This window comes from Plasmodium malariae (assembly GCF_900090045.1).
Source record: "Plasmodium malariae genome assembly, contig: PmUG01_00_36, whole genome shotgun sequence".
In the NCBI taxonomy this organism is placed as follows: Eukaryota; Apicomplexa; class Aconoidasida; order Haemosporida; family Plasmodiidae; genus Plasmodium; species Plasmodium malariae.
The window spans coordinates 82,576-109,679 of NW_021638309.1; the positions used below are offsets into that span (position 1 = coordinate 82,576).

A 27,104-nucleotide genomic window follows, 5' to 3' on the forward strand; every position below is an offset into this window, starting at 1 on the left:
ATTTTTTAAAAATGTTCTTAGCACAAAAAATTACATAACATAAAAAGTAATCGTATAAATTTTTAAAACTCTAAATAAAAATAATCTTTCAAGAATTCTTAAATCGATAATCTTCTATTAATAATTTAAACTTTAAAAAAGAATTATATACTAATGTATTCATAATTTCATACTCGCACAAAAAAAAAATATCTACTGAAAATATCTTTATATCAAATAAGTTATAAAACATATATTTCACATAATAGTTTTTTTATAAATATGACTTGCTATATTTACTTTTACATAAAAAATACATATAAACACGAGAACAGATATGTTTTTGATTTTAATATACGAAGAACAACGTAATATAATGAAAATTAAACTAATGTATTAAATATGTTTTTAAATGTTCATTCAAGTGATCACATAGAACAATAAAAAAAAAAAAATTATATAATTTTTAAAAATATTAATTAATTCACTAGGATAGAGAAGTTATATTAAGCCTAATTTTATAAATTAATTTAAACGATCTCATACTTATCACAATGTAAATAGACATGATACATATTGTACGTATCATTTTTTTTTATAAAGCAAATATGTATATTATGAATATTGAGAAATATCAATTTTACTTTTATATGCTTAGAAAAATATATATTTATATACAATTCATAAGAGTATTAAATTACCTCAGAAAATGATTCATTATTATAATAGAACTAATGTATAAACATGCAAAATGTTAAAACTATTTAATATATTTTTTTCTACTTTTATGTATCCATATATATTTATATAATATTCAGTGCTCATAAGAAAAAATTTATAATTATGAAACGATTTCTGTTGCTAAGAATATAATTCCATTAAGTATAAAGAAAAACTTCATTAGATGTATGAAGAATATTATTTATAAAAACAATATTTGAAATGTAAATAGGATATAACTAATTTTCTCAAACACCAACTATGTATTTTATAAAATTTACAAGTACATAAATGGTCATTAAACTACAAAATAAAGTAACTAAGTTCATTGTAGTTGTACCTCTATCGTTAGAGTAAAATATTGTTCTTCGTAATTTATTCCTTAACAAACAATAAATTTACTAAAGGATTAAGAAATAAAAAATGTAACAAAAATATTATAAACAAAAGTATTCTTACAAGGTAAGTAATAAAGAGATATCCATACATGCTAAATATTCTATACTTTTTTTCTGAGTAATATTGGTATATTTCCAATATTATTATATAGAATTAAATCCTCTATATAATTATTTTTCAAAAACAAAAATATATTTATCACCTCAAATGACTAACATATAATAAACACTCATTTCTTGATTAATTTATTTTCCGTAAAATTTGAATTATGTTTGACATTACACTAATCTTTTCATCAATAAGTCTATTCAATATAATCACTTTCATTTTCAGAATCATCTTATCCAATTTTAAATAATATATCTTTAATTATATATTATTTGTTCTTTCTCATTTTCTGATAATAATATATCGGTTGTTGAATTTAAGGTTCCATCTTCACAGTTCTAGTTAACAAAATATTTATCTAGGATACGATTAATGAAAAAAATATATTTTTATTATTTATAATATTATAAATGTACATATAATGGAAATTTTCTTATAATACATTTAATTTCAGATATCAAAAATAATAAGTTAAACTCTCAACTATGTTATCATTAGGCCATGCAATATAAATTAGAACATCCCTAAATAAAAAATATAATTCTGATTTTTTACTATAATAAAAGATTACATTTTTTCTTTCATATTAGTATTGTTTAATTTTACAATATTTTTAATTAAGAAAAATAATAACAGTTTATCTACAAGATAGCGATATAAATATATATGTATTTGCATTGCTCTTTTATATTATAAAAACGCATACAAATACATAAATAAAATATAAATATAAAGTATAAAAAATCATATATAATTTTAAATATATTTTTGTAAATATTTTCAACAAATTTATATAAAAAGCAATAAAAAAAAAAATAATTTTTTGTAAATCCAATAATATTCCTAAACGTTCCAAAAAAAAAAAGAATATATATATATATATTAATATTCGAACAGAACAATTCTAAATTTTTATAATCAATAATTTCCATAATAAAATTAAAATAAAATGACTTGTTTAGTTCATAGGGATTTTATTTCAGAATTAGTATATATATAATATATGCTGTGAAAATTGGTGCATTAGCTTATACAATGTATATAGTTATTAATTTGTTGCTTATCATCCAAAAAATAATCTTTCGGCTATATATAGTTTATACCTACTAAAAATTACGTTATAATTAAAAAATATAAATATTTGTACTACATACAACAGTATTGATAGGAATGAAAGAAAAAAAAAATAAAATAACACAAATTTTTTATATGACACATGTTTTATTAAAATGTGACATGAACCTACGACATGAAAAGAATTTATACAGTAAAAATATAAAATTTATATTCTAGGATTCAATTAACGTACAAACGTTTTTATTTTAAAACGTATTATCCAATTTAACGGTTTTATATAATCGTACCATCTTATTTTAATTGACATATTATTGTTTTTATATAATATAAAATAATGCATTCTTTTTATTATTTCTAAAGTGAAATTTATGAAAATTTAAGAATTAACAAATAATGTAATATATATATACTAAAAAAAAATTTTTATATAAGATCCTCATATACGCATTAATATCAATTTCATGGGAACCGGGCACCGACAATTTTACTATATACTTATCTAAAATATAGATAATAAATTAAATACAATTTAATAATATATGTAAAAAATTTAATATATCCAAATATTTCAATAAAAAAAAACTTTTATTAAGGAATCAAAAAAAAAAAAACATTGCTTAAAACTTTTTAAATAAATATGCTATTATATAACATATAAAAATTACTATTTGTTTTATATACACATTAAAATATTGCTATTTTTATTAAATCATGTGTAACTATAACTTTTGTATAAATATTCTAATAAGAATAAAAACAATTATATAATCTTGGAATATCTTTTAAATAAAAACCTTTGAATCTTCATATACTATGCCTGTGTTTCTATTTTACATAACTCATTTCTTTGCATTCTACTTTTTCTTTCTTCCTTAGGTTATAACAATATTTAAGAAATTTATTTCATAGATATCGTACAATTTCTCCTGATTATTATTCAAATATATTTTGAATTTGTCTTTATTAATATATAGTATGTATTATTCTACCACTTGATAGCATTCGTCTATGTTATTATCACTATCTAAGGAATTTATGTATGCATCATTTTCTCTTATCCATTCTTTCAATTCTTCTCTGAAACAGTCTTCTCCTTCATAAGCATAATTTTTATTATTTTTTATATTCCCTAAAACATCTCCGTTAATATCAGTTAAATTTTCCTCAATTTCTGGTTTAATATCTAAGTTTTTTCCTGTTATACATTCATTTATAGAATTATCGAAATGTGATTCCATATTTTCTATATACTCCTCATTTTTACATTCCTCTAGTACCATCATAAATACTAGTATACACAGTTTTTCTAATAATTTTGTTTTAAAGTATTTATATAATACTTCATAATTTTCTTTGTTTTCCAATTCTTCTTTATTCATAAATAATATATCATCCTTTCTTCCTTCATTTTCATATGTATCTATCATATTATATATTTCCTCTCTCAATTTTTCAAACAAGTCTTCTTCCAAATATTTTTCTACAATAGTACCCTTCCTTGATACCCAACGTCTCCATATATCTTTTTTTCTTTCTAAAAATGGATCTTTTTCATTTTCATTTGAAAGATATTTTCTTAATTTTTCACTATTTTTTATGTATGATCTTTCTTCTTTCCAATCATTTTTCAGATTGTTAAACCAATCCTTTTTTCTCAATTTTTCCAAAAACATTTTATGTCTTTCCACCCATTTACTCCATAGACTTTTTTGTTTTTCAATTTCATTGGTACTTTTAATATTATCCATTACTACTTCATCATCCTTTAAGTTAGTGTAAGTTCCATTTTCTTTTTTTGTTAATACTTCTTGGCATATTGCTAAAAATTCTCCTTTGTTATATTCCCATTCTTTATTTCTGCATTCTTCCAGTATTTCCATATGTACTTCTATAATAGTTATGGATCTGTCCTTTTTTCCGTATAATACATTTTCATTTTTGTTCATATTATGTTCTTGTATTTTTATTTTTTTAATGATTTCTTCGTCTTCATTTATTGGGTGTTCCAAATGATTATGTCTTAAAAATTTACTTCTGTTATAATAGGAAGGTACTAATATTCTCAGAAATTTAACTTCTCTTCTTTTTATCTTTTTCTTTTTTTTAAACATACCTATTAAAACATACTACAATTTAATAGAAATATATTTATAAAATAAAATATTACATTAATTACAAGTTTATGTTATTTTTAATATTTTAGTTTTATTTTACTTTAATAAAAAAGGAAAATACTATAATAACTAGAAAGCTTGTTAAAATATACGATATGTGGGCGTTATATTGATTTCCTTCTGTATCTGCAATATCTTTTAAAATTTATATATTATTTAGCATATACATTTCAAAAATATAATAATAAGTAAAATAAGTGATACCTGGTCTTTTAGAGGGTATAATAAAAACAGAACTTGAATCAGGTTTTAATGCTTCATCAGATGGTATAGTAGTTATATGACCAGTACTTTCTCCTAATCCACGAGTTATTGGACGATGTTCTACAGGATCAGATTCAGTCATTGAAGTAGGTTGTTCTGAATTTTTAGGAAACTTTGATTTTTCAGATTCTGCAATTGGGGAATCTACAGCTGATCCAGGTAATTTTCCTGTACTTATAGTTTCAGATGTTTCAAGTAATGATGTCCTGAAGTTGAAGCTTCTTCTTGTAGTGTACTTTGATTTTCAGACGCATTTCCTCTTACTCCTAAGGATATGTCTTCTCCTTTTCCTTCTCCTCTTATCTCTTTTCCATCTTCTTCTTCAAATGGAACTGAAACTGAAGGTAAAGCTTCAGAAAGTTCACTATATATTTCAGGATTCAGCAAGTTATTAATTGGTATTGAAAATTTCAATTTCCTTTGTTCATATGAGGAATTTTTTTGAATGAGCTCTCTTTTTCCCTCAAAATATTTTTTCCTATCATTAATCCAGATATTATATTCTTTAAGTATTTTCATACAAGCTGGATCATTATTACAACTATATGTATTATTTTCTGTAAGGAAGGATTTTAGTCGATTGAGCTCTCTATTTTTTTTTTCATGAAAATCTTTTACCTCATAACTTAATTCTAAAAGATTTCTCTCATTCTGCTTTATAATCATAGGGCATTCCCCATGTCTAGTTAGATCTTTATATTGAATTTTATACCAATTCTTTAGTGCTAAGTCCCATTTAGATTGATCAATATGTGCGGGTGCGTGGCTTTTCCCAATGATATAATCAGCCAGATCTAAGCAAGTTTTTCTAAATTTTCTTTTATTTTTCTCAACTCTTAAGGAAGAAGTTATTTTTTTAATATGTTGTCCTATGCTTGTAAATCTGGGATTTAAAATATATTGCACTGACGAAGAACCAAATCCATGCAAACCCTAGATTCAAAAAAATTATTAGGAATTATTTAAGCCTTAATTTTTAATTAACTAATCTTTTGTTTTTACCACAAACTTAAAAATTGAGTATAAATTTAGATATATTAAAAAACATTAAATTTTACCAAATCCATGATAAAGCTACATTATTACTATAGGTAATTCTAAATAACTATCTGAACTAACAATAAAATTATATAACATTTTATTTATCGATAGAGTAATTTTAAATTCTAATATATTAATTAAACGAAATTTTAAAATTATCAACATTACAGAAATTTATATGAGAATTATAAAAATTTTTAATACTTTAATATTTATTTTATATTCTTGATATCCTTTTTGTATTAAAAACTTATGTCACAAGAAGAGATATATCCTAATCCTAATTTGGTATTAAATAAATGTAAGTATATATTTTTATGTAAAATTCATACCTCTTTTTAAAAAAAAAAACCCAATAGCTAATAATAAAAAATTACAGTAGAAGTAACATTAATAAGACATACATCATTTATACATAAAATTAACAATAATATACGTAATATAACATTTTTTTTTATTTTTTTTGTACTAACACCTATATTTATAGTTATTTTTACTTGAATGCAAATAATAACTTTAATCTATTACTTGTTCAGAAACATATAATTTATAAGCAAAATCGTTATAAATACTTATAGTATGTTCCTCTTTATTGTCTTTTGTGATTTATTTTTGACATATGTCATGATAATATTATAACTTTATAAATAGTATTTTATATATACTTTTATCTCTTGATGAGAATTAATAATATATAAATTATAAGAAACTGTTGATATATTTGAAACAAATATATGGAAATAATATATACAGAAAGGTTTAATCATTTTATACATAAGAATTACCTAAATTTAATTACTTGTGGTAAATATTATGAAATTTAGTAGTTTTAAATTAGTATAATTTATTATATATAAGTGTTCTACTGGATATATGTGTTGCCACATTTGGATACGAACGATTCCATTAGGACTAAATTTTAATTAGTAAAATGGACATTAACGTATATTTATTAATAAAAATGCGTTTAACAACTTATTCAAAATATGAAAAATTATTAGGTTATACTTACAAAGAAAATAATTATACAATATGGTTAAAAAAAAAAACAATTTTGTTAGAACATTACAATAAATAATAAAATTATTATAATCTCATGTAAATGGAATATTATATGAAATTAAACAAAAATGTTGAAGTTTCGTAATAATTTTTCTCATATTATTAATTTAAATGTTCAAATAAATAGATTAAAATTTGTTATTTATTTTTTCAGTTTTTACTGCATTTGATAACTATATGAATATATCTCTTTAACACTGTCAGTAAATATTATTTACTATAAAAAATAAAAATATTCATATATTATTTTACAACATTTTTAAGACATGTATTTAAAAAAAAAATTACAGAAAAATTTAAATGTATTATATACATTATATATTATTACATTACAATGTAAATTTATATCTAATTTTAACACTTCAATTGAATTAATTAAATAAAAGATTAAAAAATATTGAAAAAATTATATAAAAAAATATATATTAATAAATAATTAATTTTTTAATAATTTTTCATGTAAACAGTTAAATTTATTATAGTTAAGTTTATTCATTCTATATAAGATTTATTGAAATAAAGCATTTTTAACTTTTCAATTTATCTATATACAATTTTTTGTTACTTCACAAACAGAATCTTTTTAGTTTAATCTCTTACGATATATGAATTTTTTTTTTTGAAATATGTTGTTTAATAACCGTATACATTGGAATATATATAAATATAATATTATTGTATTTTAGGATATTATATATTTAAGTTGTAATTGAATACATTATTTACATACTTAATAAAACTTAAAATTGTATTTGAACATGTACAAACATAAAGCAATATAAGTTTTTCCCAAAATAAATTTAGATTATGAAATCAAATAAGTGAAATTTGCTTTCAAAAATTTATATAACGAAATTCTTTTTTTTTTTTAAGGTATTTTTTATGATTTTGCTTTTATAAATGATCAAAATTATTTTATCGTATCGAAATTTATGCTTCACATTTTATTAAAAGTAATGAAAAATTAATAAAAATTCAAACATATTACTGAATATTTTATTTTTTCGTAGCATCATGAATATATTATTTATTTAAAAAATAATATTTAACATTAAAATAGATTTGTTTGTCATTTAAACATTTCACATTAAACACATTAACAGTATTAAATTATATATTAAGCAGCACAATTTCTAGCTACAAATATACTAAAAAACAATCCTATATAATATTTTTCGATTACTTCATATAATACAATATAATTTTCTCATATTTAATTTGTATAAATGAAAAATTTAAGTTACTGTCATATATATTATTTTAAAAAAAAATACACTTAAGTATTAAAATTTTATAGTTCATATTATTTCCTTCTGCAATATGTCATTATAAATATATTCCAATAGTTCAAGCAGTATTAAAGCATAATATAGTAGAAAATTATAACATAAAAATTTATTTTACCTTAAATATTTTTTAATTTTACGTTTTATTTTTTAGAAATACAAGTAAATATATAGTCTACTAACACTATACATGAAATTTGTCTATATGTTTGATTTTAGTAAAAATTCAATAAATTATATCCCCATTATCTTAATATAAAATATCAGGTAGTATTGTTAATATATAATTAAAATTTTTTAATGATATTGGAATACATATTTTTGTTCTTTATATATCTTTTTAATATAAAATTCTATTTTATAGCATTTGTATTTCAATTTTTGGATTACAGACTTTATGATATTTTTGACAAATATATTACTATAGTACAAAAAACATAATTTATATATTAATTCTGCATTACAATATATTATATACTCTATCTATTACGAAATTTTAGTTAATTTAATCTTAATTCTGTTTACATTTTATAGTTTCTATTCGTATTACACTTATTCAATTAATAAAAGTCTGTTTTTTACTATCCATTTATATATATTATGAGATGGGTTACTTAGAAGAAATTTTATATATCCTTACTATGTTCATACTGAACATTAATATGAATATTGCTTATACAATAAAAATTAATGCTTTTTCATTTTCTCATCCTATGTATTTCATAACTTAGTCTTTTAGTAAAATACTTGATTTTTAATTAAATATTTTTTTTTTTAACCTTGTTACAAAAGTTTATACGGCTCTTCACTTATCAACGTTTTATAATTCTGTTAGAATCATACACTTATATATTACATTAGTAGTATTATTATTAAAAAAAAATTATTTTAACTTTTTTTTTTTTTGCATTCTTTTAAAATATATTTCATTAAGTTTATTAAGGTCTTTTTTTATATTCACAAAGATATGTGTTATTGAAAATTTATAAATTAGAATTTTGTTCTGTATATATTGTTTAATATCCCTTGTTACACTAATATATGTCATGACCTTCAAAAGCACCTATCAGCATTTTACCACTTTGTTCACCTGCACATTTCGACATCTTTTAATTTTTTTTTTATTGAAAACAACATCATTGCCAAGATGGAAAAAACAAATATTACTAAGAATTACATACAGAGAGAAACAATTCTAATGGAGTAATAAATAATTATCGTTATATATTAGGATTGTAGAAACGTGTTCACGTTTTTAATTAGAATGATATATAGTGTAATACAAAAGGAAATACATGAAAAATATTGCATTAAATATTAATCTAATTATGGAAAATTAATAATTAAATTAACACCTAGTAGCATCATAAGGTGGTTTATATGACAATAATCTCTTTAATCAGTATTTTACTGAAACTAAACATGAATGAGTTTCAGCAACTTCATGTAGTTCGTTAACATATTTTAACTATTCTACACTTTTAAAGTTAGATATATACTTTTTACGAGTTTTATATTCACTTTAAAATTTTTGCAATTGATTACATGAATTATTTCAATTTTGCTCAGCATATCTATTTATATTACTATTATATAATTAATAATATTTTTCAGCATAGATGCGATGATTGTACATGTTAAATTGTTTCATAGTAAACATTTTTGAATCAGTAATACATATAATTTATGTTAAAATGTATAATGAAAAAAGAATTTTATAGTAATCTTCTTTTTAGAAAAGTATAAAAATAGATATCTTCAAGTTATATTTGGAACTCCATATATAAAACATTATATTCCATAAAAATCGAACATTTTATTTTTTGTATATATTCTAATATATAGCTAGCATAAATATATAAATAATACTTTAAAAATTGTTAATATTATTTTATATATATTTTATTTTTTATGTATGTATAATTTAGCAAATATAAAAAAGACTTAATGTGAAAGGTTTCTGAACTTTATGCAGACGTACATATAAGAATGTATTTTCCTTATATAATATATACTCAATAAGGAGAAAATATAATATTTTACAAAGAAAATAAATAATTCTTATAGTATTCCTTAATATAGAAAAAACATAAATAAGTTATTCAAATATATATATTTTGTTTTATTGAAACAGTCCCAAAAAAATATTTAGGAACAAGGATTTTTACTAAAATAGAAAAATCCTCTTTAAATGTAAATGTTTAAGGGAATTTCATTATATACAACGTTTATTTTTATTCTGTTTTGTAAGTTACATTTGTGTTATTATGAATATATAAAAATGCATTATTATTTATTTCATTCTAAACATCAGCTATATGTAAGATAGTTAGAGAGCCTAGTTCTGCTAAAAATTTATAAAAACCAAATGAGCGCTTCCATAAATGCTGTCGTAAAAAAATTATATATATATTAAAAAGATAATAATATATTATTGTTAATTATCGTAAATTTTATTTTTTTTATTATTTTTTAATTATTCATTTGGAAGAATAATATTTTTTTAAGTGAACAATAGTATAATGTATTTACGTGATTATAATTAATATTGGGCATATAATTTTTTTATATTTATTAGAAATTTGTTTTTAATACATAATGAATACAAATATATTTGCATATTTTTTCCGTTAAAAGTATTCTTAATAAAATGTTATATATATATATATATATATATATATATATATATATATATATACATACTGGAATATCATTAGTCCATTTTATATGAAAATTCCACTTATTTAATATATATATTTTAACATTAAAATATACTATTTAAGTAAATTAATAAAATAACCATCGTAATATAGAGAAATATCAAATAATTCATAATAATATTTACTATTTTTTTCATTTATTTAAATTATATGTTATGTATAAACTATAATGTTATGCAATACATTTTATAATATATTAAAAATATAATAATAAAGGATACATCAAAACAGTAAGATTTTTCATACATATATAAAACAATAAAAAAAAAAAGATAGAGCAAATAAATTGTTTTATATACACTTTATAACAATTATAATAATGTTCTTCCAATATACTTTCACATATTTCAGAAAATTATATTTTCTTTTATTTTGCTACCTAACCAAGCACTATTACATATATTTTACGTACTATATTTTCCATATATCTTATACATTCAAATGAGATAATTTAAATATATAATATATTAATAAATGATGAATTATTGTCACATATATTCTCATGTACAATGTAAAAAATAAAAATATTTTAAAAAAAAATGAGATGGAATGTAAGGGATTAAAATATAAAGAACGGAAAAAAAAAAAAAAAAATTGAGTAAAAATAAATTCAAAAATTACAAATAAGTAAAAACCATTAATTCTTTAATATAACAGATTGGTTATACATAATTATATTACATCAACCACTAATTCAAATAATTATTTACTAAAATTTGTTAATATATATATTATTTTAATTTCTTGCTTATTCATTATCTTTTATATGCTTGTTTCAAAAGAAATTTTAAAATAAGTAATAATATATTTACATTAACAAATAATAAATTATATTGCAAGTAATATTTTTAAAGAGTTCTGTGATTTCATTTATTGATTAATATTTAAAAATATATTATAAGCTAATAATTAATTTTGTCATTCTAAATAATAAATGAATACTTAATAATAGTCTTAAAACGATATTTTCATATTCTTAACAAATGCAGAAAAAAAAAATAAAAATAGAAACAAAATTAAAAAAAAACTTTTTGATTTATTTATTAGAAGATATATATGAATAAATACAAAAAAGCAGTTATCAAAATTCAATAATGTTGTATTATTTAATTTAATATATTATTGAATTTACGTTAAATTTAGTGTTATTATTTTTCATTACATAGTTATAATTCATTTTACGTTTTTTTAGACATATAATACGAATGACGTTCTCATAAGTATATTCTAATAATTTTTCATATATTTCATAAGCATTCAACAATTTATTCAATAAATAATATACCTTAACTTATTCTTCATTAATTAACATTTAGTCCAAATGAAATCAATCTTATTCAAAAGTGGTAATAGAGAAGTACAGAATATACATATATATGTATATATATGATAATGCATACTATTTAAAATTATTTTATGGCATAATATATAGCATAACTTATTAAATTTTTGGTAGATTATTTGCATATATTATTAAATGGATTAAGTGCATTATAATGTTATTTACCATTCTCAAAAACAGAAACAATATAGTATAATTTATATATTATTATTTCCCATTTCTATATATAAGGTAATAAAAATAAAAAAACGTTAACAATATAATTACAATGTAGTGCCCAATATGGGAAAAATGATAAATTTAACATAATAACAAACATACTATAAGTGTTAATAATTATCTGGTTTATAGATTATTTATTTTCCAAAAAAACTTGAACAAAAAGAATTGTTTACCTTAATACAACAGTATTTATATAATTTTTTTGCTTTAAAAAAAAAAAAAAGAGCCAAAAAAAAAGAAATAAATTGATTAATGATACTTTTATATAATAAATTTTAATTTATTTTTCATTTAATTTATATGTAATTTCTTTTTTGTAAGTTATTGGGATTCCTTTAATGAAGGTTATATAAATTTTATACACGAAAATATACCTTACTCTCATTTAATTTCAAAACATGTATAGGATATATATTAAGTTTTTTTATATTTATTTAACGTAAAACAAGATAGAACTCTCAGAGAATAAATAATAATAAATTTATTTACTTTATATTTCTAATATAGATTACTACGTAGCTCATAAATATGTAATTCCTTTTAATACATCTTAATTTTTAAAATACGCTATTGATACAAAATGTACACGGTTAAATTTCTTTAACATTTTCATTTTCAACGAACTAGAGCATCGATATAGGGTCATTATGGAAAATTGTATACCTAAGGTAATATTCATTTTTTTTTTAAACTATTAAATTCACACATAAATTATTTATTTATGATAAAATATGTTACAGTGCAATTAACGTAATACTTAATACTTAGGTAATTTTTAATAATTCTTTTAAATTCAGAATTTCGCTATTTCTGGATCGGCAGGATATTTGCTAACCCTCAGAGAACCATTTAGGACTATTAGAGCTCACATACAAAATAAAACTAATTTCTTAAAAACGGTGAAGAACAAAAATTTATTTAGAAATGAATGCAAACTATTAGCTGATTATCTAATTAAGAATATGTCTCCTCCTCATGGTACAAGCCAAATTATGTGGGAATCCTTATTAAAGTTTTGGTTAAATCAGTACTTTAAGGATTTAACAAAATATGGTGGATGCCCTATGATTTTAAAAAAAGAACATAAAGAACTTTTAGAATTAAAATATAAAGAAGAGGATTTCTGTAAAAAAAGAAGTAGCGATTTGAATGTAATAAAGAGCATAAAAAAAAGAAGCTCAGGTAAATGTGAAAATACATGTTTAGAAAAATGCAAAGAATATAATGTGTGGATAAGAAAAATGAAAGATGAATTTGAAACAAAAAAAAGCCTCTTTATAAGTTGTTACAAAGTAGAACCAGCAAAAAAGACCAAAAAACTAACTAAAGAATCGACATGTAATATAATGAATCAAGAAACATTTAAAGAACTTTCTGAATGTACAACCTCGAATTCAGCAGAAACTACTGAAGGATTACTTGAATATAAAAGATTACAAAATGGAACTGAAGGTACAGATCAAAATATTCCCAAACCTCAAAATCAAAATATAGATGTGCCCATTGCACCCAAAGCACAAACTGAACTTGAACTACAAATTCCATCACAACCTCCATCAAAACTTATTAAAATTGAAGCTTCAGAAATTCAGCATTTAACTAAAGAAACTGAGGATTCACAATCTTTAACAGGTGCATCATTAGAAAAAGCTAAAATTTCTGAAGATGTACATGCAGCATCAGAAGTTACTAATGAATTACTCTCTCCAACTGTTCAAGACATACAATTATCTCCTGATCCTGCGAATACACAGCCAACTGATAAAGCATCGACACATACCTTAGCACGTAGTCCTCCTCAAATACCCCATACTACAGGTATCACTAATTCTACTTATATTTCTACATTTGAAATAACTATACTAAATAATACATACATATATATGTATAAAATACAATTATAGGTACGACATTAAATCCAAGTGATAAATATACATCATCTATTTTAATAAGCTTGGTAATTATTATTTTATTTTCTCTTTTTATTAAAGTAATATAATAATAAAAGATTAAAAATATGAAAATCATTTATTTATTGTAATAGCTTATTTTATAAAAATGTTTTACTTATACTATAGTTTGCTTTAACTGGAATGTTTAAAAAAAAAAAAAAGATAAGTAGAAGACATGTGAAATTTCTGAGATTGCTTGTACCTTCATTTTGTAACAAGAAAAGTAAAATTTTTACGGATGATCCTTTAGAACACACAATATACGATGATGAAGAAATTATAAAAAAAATAAAAATAAATGAACTTACAAAAAATGTAAATTTATCAAAGCGAACAAGAGACAGATCCAAAATCATTGTAGAAGTACATATGGAAGTACTCGAAGAATTCAGAAATAAAGAATGGGAAAACATCCAAGACGAATTTTTAGAAATATGCATAGATGAGTTCACAAAAGAGGATAATATAACCTTTCCTAATTTAATTGATGATGATCTAATAATAGAAAATATTAAATGTATCAGTGATATTAAAAAACAAAATATTCTATGGAATAAATGGATACAAAGACATAGAAATCTTTCTCAAAATCTTAAAAAAGACGATTGGTTTAATAATTTGAAGGATGAATGGAAAAGAGAAGTATCTTACATACAAGAAATGGAAGAAATAAAAAAGAAATCTTCAAATGAAAATCAAAAAGTTTCATTTTTAGAAAGAGAAAAAGATATATGGAGACAGTGGATATCAAAAAAGGGTATGATTCTACAACAACATCTTGATCTGTACTGGAATAATGGATTAGCAGAGGAGTTTCGGAATATCTCAGATGAATGGGTAAATGAGGATACTAAAAATTATGTATCACTATTAAATGTACAAGAACTGCAGCACAAAGAAAATTATGAAGAATTATGTAAATATATAAAAAAAAAATTATTAACAAAGTTTTGTATTCTCGTGCTTATAACAGTATTAGAAGAATATAAAAATGAGGTAAACCTTGAAAATAGGGAATCATATTTGGATAGATCCATAAATGAATGGAAAGGAGAAGGATATTCAAGTAAAAAGCAAGAAATTACAGAAAATATAATTGAATATAATAAAAATTATATAGAAAATAAAAGAAATGAGGAATTTGATGCTCATATACGGAAAGATAGTTTCAGAAATGAGATAGAAGATTGGATAAGAGAAGATGACTTATATGCAAATTCTATAGTTAGTGATAGAACAATAGACAAATAGGATGAAATAGCAGAAAAACAGTTTCTATAAATTCATAGGTATACTTCCATAATATATTTAGATGATATTTAAGAAAAAAGGCTATTAATGAAAAATATTATTTAAATTTTTTAAAGTCTCTAGGAAATAATGAAAATGAATGTAAAGTAATAAGTAATAAAAAGGAAAAAAAAAATCATGAAACATGAAGTTTGAAATTGAAGTATTTAAAATATATTACAATTATATACGTTTTTTCATATCTGTAATAATATACATTAGGACACTCCGCTAATACTTGATTTAACAAAAATAGTAATATGTTAATACATATATAAAAAAAAAAGATTAATATTAAAATTTTTCGAAAATGTTACACCTTGAAAAAATTATAATTTGAAATAATAAAAAAAAACAAAATAAAAAATTTGTAACACTATTCCTGAATTAATATAATATTATTACAAAAATTTATATAATTCCATTTTATTCCATTACTTCTTATTTTACAGTTATTTTCACGTTTAGAAATATACTTATTTGTATCTTTTATATATTTCCATTGATCAACCGGTTTCATGTTTCAATTTATATAAAAAATTTGTTCATAAAAAAAAAAAAAATAAGGAAAAGAACTCTTTATATGCATGAAAACTTAATGATAATTTACACAAAATTTGTATTACGAATTATATTAAAAAAAAAAAAATATGCTACATACTTAATGAAAACGTCTTATTCTGTTATGAGTTAATGAATATAGTACATTAATAGCGTTCATTTATTGTATATTTTCAAAATTTTACCTATAGCTATATTTGCGTTCTTTTTAATTATTTATTTTTTGGAAAAATTAAAAAATTATATTTATAAATTCTATTTCTTAATGAATAATTTCATTTTCTCCATAATATATAATGAATAATAAACTAAACACATTTACATATATATATATATATTTATAAAAAAAAATTTTCTTTTTTCATTTTTAGGAGAATAAGAAAAAGATACCATAAAACAATATGCTATATATTTTACTACAATTGTAGGAGATATTCTCAATTAGAACATACTGCAGAATAAATAATATTTTTAAATAATTGAATTATTTATTATGTTACTTATATATTTTTAAAATGTAAAGTAATTATTATTAATGATTGATGAAATATTAATAAAAAGAGCAACCTTATAGTATATCATGGGAATGATATATCTCATCCGATTTATAATGTTATTTTTCAATTTTAATGCTATGCTATTGTGTATAAATAATTTTATTACATTATCATTTTTTCTGTTCATTAAAACATGTTATTAATTAACTTTTAGAGCATGGCGTAAATGTTAAGTAAATATTCACCTTCACGTTAAATAAATAAATTTGTTTTTTTTAAATATATATATTTTTTTTATTTTGTTACACATATTTCAACATTTATAAAATGTACAGTAACCATATTTTTTATACTATTATACTTTTTACTAGTAAAAACTTTTTTTTTAAATTATCTTTTAACAGTATTCCAAAAATATTAACTACATTTTTTAAAAATTACAATTCTTATAATATATTTATAAATAAAAAAAACGTTTTATTAGAACATTTTGATAATATAGCAAATATTAATTCTGTTATAGAATTATAATAATAAAAAATTATACATGCAAATTTTTATGCCGTTTACTTTATTTTAAAATCATTAGAATTCATACAGAACAAAGATATAAATAATTATTTTCTCCAAAAGTAATACATAATATATATTCTAATTTTTCAATATCAGAATAATTCAATTAGAAAAAAAAGGAAATAATAAAAATATGCAAATAATATATTTTTTAATATAACTAGTTTTGCTCCAATAATGCCATAAATCATGATTTATTCTACTGAACTTTTTTTAATAGAAAAAAAATGGGTAAAAAACATAAATTATGAAAAAAATTAAGAGAAAAAGTAAAAAGAGGATAAAAATAATAAACTAATAAGAATGTATAAAATAGATAAAAATAAATATAAAAAGTAATAGAAGAATTAGAAGAACAAAAAATAGGTTTGAAAAATCTTATAAATTAAAATAAAAAGAAAGTTGAAAAAAATGTAAAACAATATAATATGGAAAACATAATCTGTTTTAAATGTTAAAAAGTTATTTTTAAAAACTTATTTTTATCCATTATATAATCGTTATGTATCTTTAAAATTAATATAAGTTTGAGTTTCATATTTTAGTTATTTATTTTTATATTTTTTTCTAATATAATTCTTGTCTTCATTTCTACATCAGCATATTTATTATCATATTATAATTATACAGAATAACAAGTCCATAAAAAAAAAAAATTATAATCATAATAGTATTAATGACGGATAGTTTATTTATTAATAAAATCCATATGGATTATATTAATGATATATCTACATGATAAAAAGGAATGCATGGGAGAATCTATTGTAACACTTGAAGTTTTATCTATACATTTATATATATAGATTTATTTATATTAAGTTTTACAATAATTTTATATATTATTATTATTTATATTTTAAAATTAAATATTTATAAAAAAAAAATAATAAATAAAATAATTTAATGTTATTAAAATAATTATAATGGGGCATAAGTACATAAATAAATATTTAATTACATTTAAGTAGATATAGGCGTTTCTCTATAGATACGTTATAACGTTTTTATAAAATTAATTCTTAATAAAAATCATAATTTTTTATTTTTTTTTTATGTAAAACTTTTTGTTTCATTATTTTTTTTAAATAGTAATTTAAATAATTTTTATAAACTCTATTGTGTTCCGTTTTATTTTTATACATATTATTTTATATTGTATACTTTTGTAATTTAATATATATAAATGAAAATTAAATAATATAAAATAACACTATTTATTATTAAAGATGAAGACAATATTCTTTTTTGTGTCTGTTTCGACAGTCATATTTAAATTGTCTTCTACCAGTTCAAATGATGACTTCTGATGTTGGGTAAGATAAAATATTTCAAATAAATATATTTGAATTTTAGTTAATTCCATTTAAAAATTAAATTAATCTAAAATATACACTTTTTTTAATATTTTATTTAAATATTTTCGGGAAAAGCAACGTCTCCACTTTGTAAATCTTATAAATTCTCTAAAGTTATACCAGAAGTATATTTAAAACAAAAGATAGCGGAATACAAATTATCAGAAAAATATAAAAATTTTATTTGTGAAATATGGCTTAGTAGATGGAAAAAGAAAATGATATAAGATTTTATAAAGTAAAAGAATTCTTGTCCTGAAAAAAAAGGAGGAATTTAATATATTTTTGAACAAATTAGATGATAAATGGATACATTACAATCCCAATATGTAATAAGAATATCAATCAGAACTTTATGATGTATTCTCTAGTTGGAGCAAAAATTAATGTATATAATGGTTTAAAAAAACATGAATCATATTATATATTCCGATTATAAATGGAGAAAAAGGTGGTGCGCTATGGAAATGGCGCTTAATAATAACATTTTTACATTAATATTTAAAAAATGGCTTATAAGAGAAGAAAAGATACACTAAAAAGTGAAGCAGTAAAAAAAATTCGTAGGTAATTTACAAAAATTTTATTTATTTAAATATATTAATTGTAGAGAAAAAACGAATAATGAATAAACTCCTTTTATTTAATTAATAGAATCATTCATTTGTTAAGAAAATTGAAAATAAAAACAATGGAATATAAAGAATAATGAAAAAAAGGCTATAACTTGGAAAGCAAATATAGATATAATAAACCACGATATATCTAACAATAAATATTAAAACATTTATATAATTTTCTTCCATTTAGGTACTAAAATTAGAAAATTCCAATGGTTCACTATTTAGGTTTTATGCTTACATTTATACGCTTAAGTTTCAGATTTTATATTATAATGAAGTAGGGAATAGTGCAACGAAAAGAATCCCTGAAAAACATGTTAATCAGTCATATTTTTCATTAAATGTTAGTCATAAATGTTTTATGTATTAAAACGAGTTTGTAGAATTTTAAAAATATTTTTAAATAATTGAATTTATAATAACACATTAATAAAATCTGTATAATTAGAATTAATTACCATAGTTGTCTGGTAAACGCTAAAACAAGCGTATAATTCACACTATAATAATAGGTTTATATAATTTTCCTATCTAAAAATTCATCAGAAAAAAAAAATTAACTAAATTATGTAAAAAAACAAAAGGTGCAAGATTTATCATCTATAAAATAGGTATTTCTTTATTTTTAATTCAATAATTGTGTTACCTTATATATATCGAAAATTCCGTGCATAGAATATAAATATTACTGAAATATGTAAGTAATAGCAAAAAAATAATCAAAAAATAACATATAATTTTTGAAATATATAATCCAAAATAAATTAATAATATTTATATTAATATAAAAACATACTTTAGTTATGAAGTTTATACATATTTATTATATAATCATCATTTCAAATATTTCGATATATATCTTGCTATATAATTATTCATCTGTTGAAGTAATAAATAAAATAATATATAAACAAAATATAAGTGATAATATATTTTATGAGTATTAACCCTTAATACGTTTAATATAAATCTAAAATATCATATATTTGGCTAGTCTATAATTATAAAAATTATTATAAAAAATGTAGTTGTTCTGTTGTTAATTTGAAAATATTAATTACGCGTATCAAATCGACTTACTCTAAATAATAATAAAAATAAGATATATTATTATTTTAAAACATGAATGCAATAATCATACAACAATATTGTAGCAGAGTAACAAAATGATTATATTAGTTTAGAAAATATGTATAGAATTAAGCAGAACTACTTTGACATATATTTTCAGTAATAAGCATATATATATATATCTTATATGCTTCAGTTCTGCCAGTTAATACGAAAACTTTATATTCTCCTAATAAACTTTAAAAAGATAAACCTTACAATCTAAATAAATATAAATATTACCTATTAATATGTGATTAAAACTAATTCACAAATTTAATTTTATAATAGTATGAAAAATAAAACAATATAAAATATATGTATGTATATTCAATATAATATATATTAAATTAATTTATAATTAATAGAATCAACAATATCGTTATGAACAGTAATAATATAATAATTGGTTTTTATTCATGAAATAATTATGATGTTTCATAATACACAAATTATTAAACAATTATAAATTTTTCATATTCGAAAAATATATTATTTCATTATATATTTATACTTCACAATTACTGATTAAAATAGAAATCAAAATATTTTGAGAATATTTTTTCAATAAATATATTTTTTTATATATGTCTAATAAAAGATATTATATAAAATAAATATTAATGGCGTTTTTAAGTAAAAATATATATAACCGTGCAACACAATGATCCCATATAATTTTATTAAATATTAAACTATAGGCGTTTATTAATTTAAAAAAAATAATATAATTTCTTTTAATTGCCTTAGCAAAAAATAATTTTAGAATAAAAGATGTTACATTATAGGAGACAATAATGTTTAGCTATAATGTAATTTAACTGAGTTTTATGATATTTTATGAATAATTCTACTATTTGCTCCACTTAAAGCAACGACATATATTGTCTATTGAAATTTATTTATTACACAAATATATTTATTATAAGTATTTTTAGTTAAGCTTCAATTATGTGTTAAAATACAAATTAAAAAAATTTTTAACTTTCAAATTCCTAAAAAGACGAGGAACATATATTGTTGTGTGCATAAAAGACTAATTCTATTCATGCGAATTTACAATATTTTAGAAATTATAAGTATTCGTATTAAGAATATCACTAAATATATTACAGACATTACTTATATTAAAGAATTAATCACAGAAATATATAACTCTATTAATATGCACTTTGTTCAGACATCAATTTAATTTTATTATATTTTTCATTATTTCCTAAGACTCTACAAATTCCTATTACAAGCACAATAATCAATATAAGCATAAGTACACTATATAATGTTAAATAAATAGAAGTCTTCAATGTTGCGTCCCAGTTATTTACATAGTCATACAAAGTTTTCAATATATTACCCTCTTCAAGTTTTTCCCATGCAGTATTCAAAAATGGTAATCTTGGTAATACATCAATTGCTGCTGCACACAAGGAAAAAATAACAAATATAGCAACTCCAATACCATACTTTCTAAATCTTATTTTTCTTAGAGATATATCACAAATTGTCCTGTTTTTTTTAAGAAAATTATCGTAATCCTTTTTTTTAATCCATTTTTTTTCAAAATGAAAATGTTTTCCATCAAACATCCCATTGTTATAATCTATTACTTCCATATAGTATTGCGCCTTATTTAATGAACTTTTATCAGATTTTTTGTTTTTTTTTTTGTTCCCTTTTTCATTTATAGTTATATTATACTTTTCATGCTCATTATTATTTGATTTATTCTGTTTTAACCCTAAAATATGCGAATCCTTATCCTGTTTATATTTTGCTAATAATCGAAGGGTTATTGGATCTAAATTTCTTCCATGTTTGTATTTCGCATCCGCGAATTTATTAAATGTTCGCTAAAAACAAAAATTAATAAATTAAATTTATTTTATTTAAAAAATAAATAATTAATTCTATGAAATTATAGTAATTAAAGTAGAATATGTAATATTCGTATAAAGAATATATCCTTATATATTATTATCAAACCATATCTATGTTAAAATAACATAACCATGTTATAAGGACTAACTCAAAAGTTTTAATAAATAAGATAAACTTAATTATTTGCACCATTATACATTTATTTAATATTCTAATAAATTAAGGGAAGAAATAATTATTGCATAATATGCTTCAAAAGATCAATAATGCTATAATTATTTTTAAAACAATCTTTTGCTGTTTTCTCTGTAAAAAACTAATAAAAATTATATAAATAAAACATCTATTATAACATCCCTACAGAAAATAATTTTAAATATATATCATAAAATTTTAATCTTAATTTTTATAAAAAATTAACTCTCATTAAGATAAAATAATTTTCATTTATACTTAAATATTTTAAAACTATAATTTTATTATATAATATGAACAATTATGTAATTCTTTTTATTCATTTTTTCCAAAATAAAATAAAAAAATGTATAATTATTAAATTTATATAGAATATATAACGTATAGAATACAGTTAATATACTGTCCTATAAATGAATACCATATGTACATTTCGTACAGATACTATAAAACTAATAATTCTATTAGTATAAATAATTTATTTCAGAAGCACCTCTTATTATTTTTAAAAAATATTTATTATTTTAACAGAATAATAATGGTAATAATATACTGTTAGAATAATATTTTCTGTTACATTAATTATTACAGATCCTTTAGATAATCCCTGAGCACATACAATCCTATATAGTATTGAATATATATTCCATTATCTTATGTAAGCAGTAACATTTATTTTAAATACCAAAAAAAACTGACTTTTTAATATTCTACCATAATTTTTGAATATTAAAATTGTAAATTATGTTTAAAATATACCATTATAATTAATGAAAAATCTTTATATTCATTTACTTAATTTTTTACATATTTTTTTTAATTAATATTTTCTCATATAGAAGAAACATTCACATACAAAAAAAAAAAATAAAATAAATAAACATTGTCGAAATATAAGTATTTGTTTTTTCTGTGAATATACTAATTTGATAAATGAACTAAAATATTTTAATATTTTTTTTTAATATTTATTATTAAAAAGTATATATATGTAATTTTTATTAAAATTTTCATTATTTATATTTTCATTTTCCACATATATTATTCCCATATATATCAGTCTAATTTTGTATAGTTCCTATGTATACTTTTTCAAAGAAAAATTGTGCAATGATTATTTCTTTGACTATACTGCACTTTTAAAATATTATATAAAGGTGATAATTCAAAAGTATATTAATATTTTATTGTTATTTTCATGTGAATACATAGAAAATTATATATAAAAAAATAAAGTTTAATCATGAAAATTACTTAGGAAATTGTTGCATGCAGTTTCTCATCATTATGATTATTTTGATAAAACGTTTTCAAAAAAATATATCTGTCATTTTGATATAATTTGTTAATACTTATCAAACGAATAAAAAAAATATTATCAATTTATAAATCATTTATCAAATAATAATTCTTTTTTAATTTTTATTTTGTTTATAGAACTTTTATTATTAATTTGATAAAATTACTAATAGTTAATATAAACTTTATGTATACATATATATATATATGAAATAATGTTACGTTTTAACTTAATATATTTACAAACAAGAGTAAACAATAAAACTTATATATAATACTTATCTGTGCATTATTATTTTACAGAGAAAATAACTGAATTGTTTTTCATTACCCTTAATGAAAATATTTATGGATATATAATACATTCTTAGAAGTCTACAATTATGAAAAAAAACAATATTAAATAGAAAACGATTTTAATATACTATTTGTTAATATCAAATTACATATAATTAAGTAATTTTATCCTTTAACGACGTAAAAAATAATAAAATTTATATAGCTTATTTATTCATAGATTATCAATATAAATTAAATTTAATTACTTTTATAAAAACTGAATTAACTCCAGAAGTAAGCACAATGATAAAATGATAAATAGCGTTAACTGTTCATTTACATAAGAATTAAAATAAATTCAATTTTATTAAACAATAACTAATAACCCAAACACAATAAAGTTATTTTTATATACATTTATTTTTTTCCTTTTTAATCTAAAAAAAAATAGCTAAACATTTGATAAAACCACCTATAAAATATGTATTATTTATAACACATATCTCAAAAAACTTAATTTATAGAGTAATTAATATTTCCTTTTGAGAAAATATATATATATATATATATAATTCTCTACAACAAAATACATACACTTCCTATAATTAAATACAAAACAAGTCATATTAATTTTTAATTTTAAATCAGTAAAACGCAGTTTTTGAATTATATGGACATATAATAATTTTGAACTGGAACAAGTGAAAAATTGAAAAATATTATTTCATACAGTTCAAATGTAAAGTAACTTATGGCTTAAATTAAACAATATATATTGTACTATTATAAATTCATTTAAACACTCATACATATATTTTTTATGAATATATATATAAATACACAAATATGTATTTACGTCATAATATTTAATAAACACAAATAATAATTTAAATAAATAATGAAAAAAAATAGAACATTCAAATTCAAACAAATCTAGAAATATATATTTTTACTGTTGTATATCAAAAAAACCTTGTTTATGTGGATACACTTGACAAAAAGTAATCAATTATGGGTACTTTTAATAGCTATATAACTAAAGACATTACAGTTATTACTTCACATTAAATACGTCCTTATAGAAAGTATCATATTTCTTATTATTCATTTTACCCTTTACTAAACTTAATTTTTTCATACTTTTTAACTTTTTTATGGTAGTAAAAAATACCTAATATACATGTGACACCTATTATAAAGATGGGTATGAAGTATATAAGAAAACCAAAGAAACCTGTTATATAATAATGTTTATCTATATTAGTACTGGCTCCATTCCGTGCTACTTTAGGAGCTGATTTAAAGAACGAACCAAAAGAGGAATTTTTCAACCATTCATGTAATGGCCTTAACATTTTTTGTAAAGGCTTCACACCATCTGTGGTTGGTGATACCACTTTTGTAGCAATAATATTCAATAATTTAAACAACCCCCTTATAAGTCCACAACCATCGAATAAATCCAGTATAAGTAATATACATAACAACAAAACAAATAATATAGGTAACGTTATTCGAAATCCGTACTTTTTACGTATTATTTTTTGGTAAGTGTTATTACGAATCGTCCTATTGTTTTTAAGAAAATCCAAATAATTTAGTTCTTTGAATATTTTTTTTTCCATACGGGAATATTTTTTTGTTTCAAATATACAAGATTTATTTTTCTTTCCTTTTTTACTGAATTCCATATTATTTGATGAACTTCTATTTGGTTTTCTTTTTAATTCTGCATATATTTGTTCATTACTATATATATCTTTTTTTTCGTTCATTCTATTATTTGAATTGACTTCATTTAAACTCACAATAAATGTATCGTTATTGTGTTTACATTTTGAAAGTAATCGATAATTCCTTATATTTAATTTATTACTATGCTTACAATTCTCATCCGGTGATTTATAAGGCTCACTCTAAATAAATAAAATAAATATTTATAATTTAAAAGCACCTACAACATTATAATAAAAAAAATGTATTAATAAAAATAAATAACAAAGAAAAGGAATAATGCAAAAATACTTAAATAATATAATCATACAACGTCATCGTCAGAATGGTATATCCATGTTAAAAGGATAAACAAAGAAATATTAATAAATATGAGCAACTTAAATTTTTGTTCCATTATATAAATTTTATATATTATAATATATTAACATAAAAAACAATTACATTAGTATAATATACATTTAATAGTGGACACTACAACTATCTTTTTAATTTCTTATTATTCTATTATTCTATCTTCATAAAAAATAATTAAAAATATGTATGATACATTCTATAAAGCAGAAAGAGAAAAATAAATATTATAATATATTTTATAATTTTTATTTTTATTTTATTCTCAAAAATTAATTTAATTAAAATAATATAATTTGTTTTAATTTATATATATTTAAAATATATACTTTAGTTACCTATAACAGTTAATAAATAAATGTTATTAGTAATCCTTTTTAGAAAAAAAAATATACATTTTTTTTTATATTTATAAAAATTGAAATTGTATACACTATAGAATATAGACGATGTAGATATAATTTATTGTTCTATTTATTATTTGAATAATTACTTATTTTAATATTTTCCTAATTATTATTATAATTTCATAAACATAATACATACAAAAAATTGGATAGTTCTGATATAAAATTACAGTTTTCTAACGATATAATAATAGTAAAAATAAATTAAAAAAGGAATAATTTGCTTAAGAGTTTTGTTCTATATTAAATACGGAACATACTTTAGTCACTCTTTAAACAAATATATTGTTTTATATTCTATAACATATTTAAAAAAGTTAATAATACCCTATATAATATATGTACAATTTACATTTTAAAAGTAAATAAAGGATTATTTTTTATTCTAGTATAGTAATTCTTAAAATTTCTAATTATTCATTTTATTTTATATCACAATTTCTTTATGTAGTTTTTTAAATTCATTTATTTAATATATACATTCAGAAAAAATATTAACATAGCAAAAAAAATACAAAACAAGTTTTTTTTTTAAATTTTTATTAGAAGATATTCAATTTTTTATATGTATCCTTTCAAATATTATTATAAATTTTGCTA

General features: G+C 19.7%; 4 protein-coding genes across 4 annotated transcripts; 1 reads left to right on the top strand and 3 right to left on the bottom strand.

Annotated features, from left to right (window-relative positions):
• Positions 1-3,263: 3,263 nt before the first annotated feature.
• Positions 3,264-5,927, bottom strand: PmUG01_00061800 (STP1 protein; the record flags this gene model as incomplete). Its single annotated transcript, XM_029005088.1, has 5 exons — positions 3,264-4,409; positions 4,498-4,583; positions 4,662-4,850; positions 4,958-5,654; positions 5,808-5,927. 5 exons carry the CDS (start codon positions 5,925-5,927, stop codon positions 3,264-3,266), a joined length of 2,238 nt encoding a protein of 745 aa, XP_028859126.1.
• Positions 5,928-13,041: 7,114 nt separating this feature from the next.
• Positions 13,042-15,597, top strand: PmUG01_00061900 (STP1 protein; the record flags this gene model as incomplete). Its single annotated transcript, XM_029005099.1, has 4 exons — positions 13,042-13,062; positions 13,192-14,212; positions 14,299-14,384; positions 14,473-15,597. 4 exons carry the CDS (start codon positions 13,042-13,044, stop codon positions 15,595-15,597), a joined length of 2,253 nt encoding a protein of 750 aa, XP_028859127.1.
• A 5,921-nt stretch (positions 15,598-21,518) lies between these two features.
• Positions 21,519-22,428, bottom strand: PmUG01_00062000 (fam-m protein; the record flags this gene model as incomplete). Its single annotated transcript, XM_029005110.1, has 2 exons — positions 21,519-22,208; positions 22,342-22,428. 2 exons carry the CDS (start codon positions 22,426-22,428, stop codon positions 21,519-21,521), a joined length of 777 nt encoding a protein of 258 aa, XP_028859128.1.
• A 2,690-nt stretch (positions 22,429-25,118) lies between these two features.
• Positions 25,119-26,140, bottom strand: PmUG01_00062100 (fam-l protein; the record flags this gene model as incomplete). The annotated part of the gene is made up of 2 exons (XM_029005121.1): positions 25,119-25,925; positions 26,054-26,140. The coding sequence occupies 2 exons, from the start codon at positions 26,138-26,140 to the stop codon at positions 25,119-25,121; spliced, it is 894 nt and encodes a 297-aa protein (XP_028859129.1).
• Between the last annotated feature and the right edge of the window lie 964 nt (positions 26,141-27,104).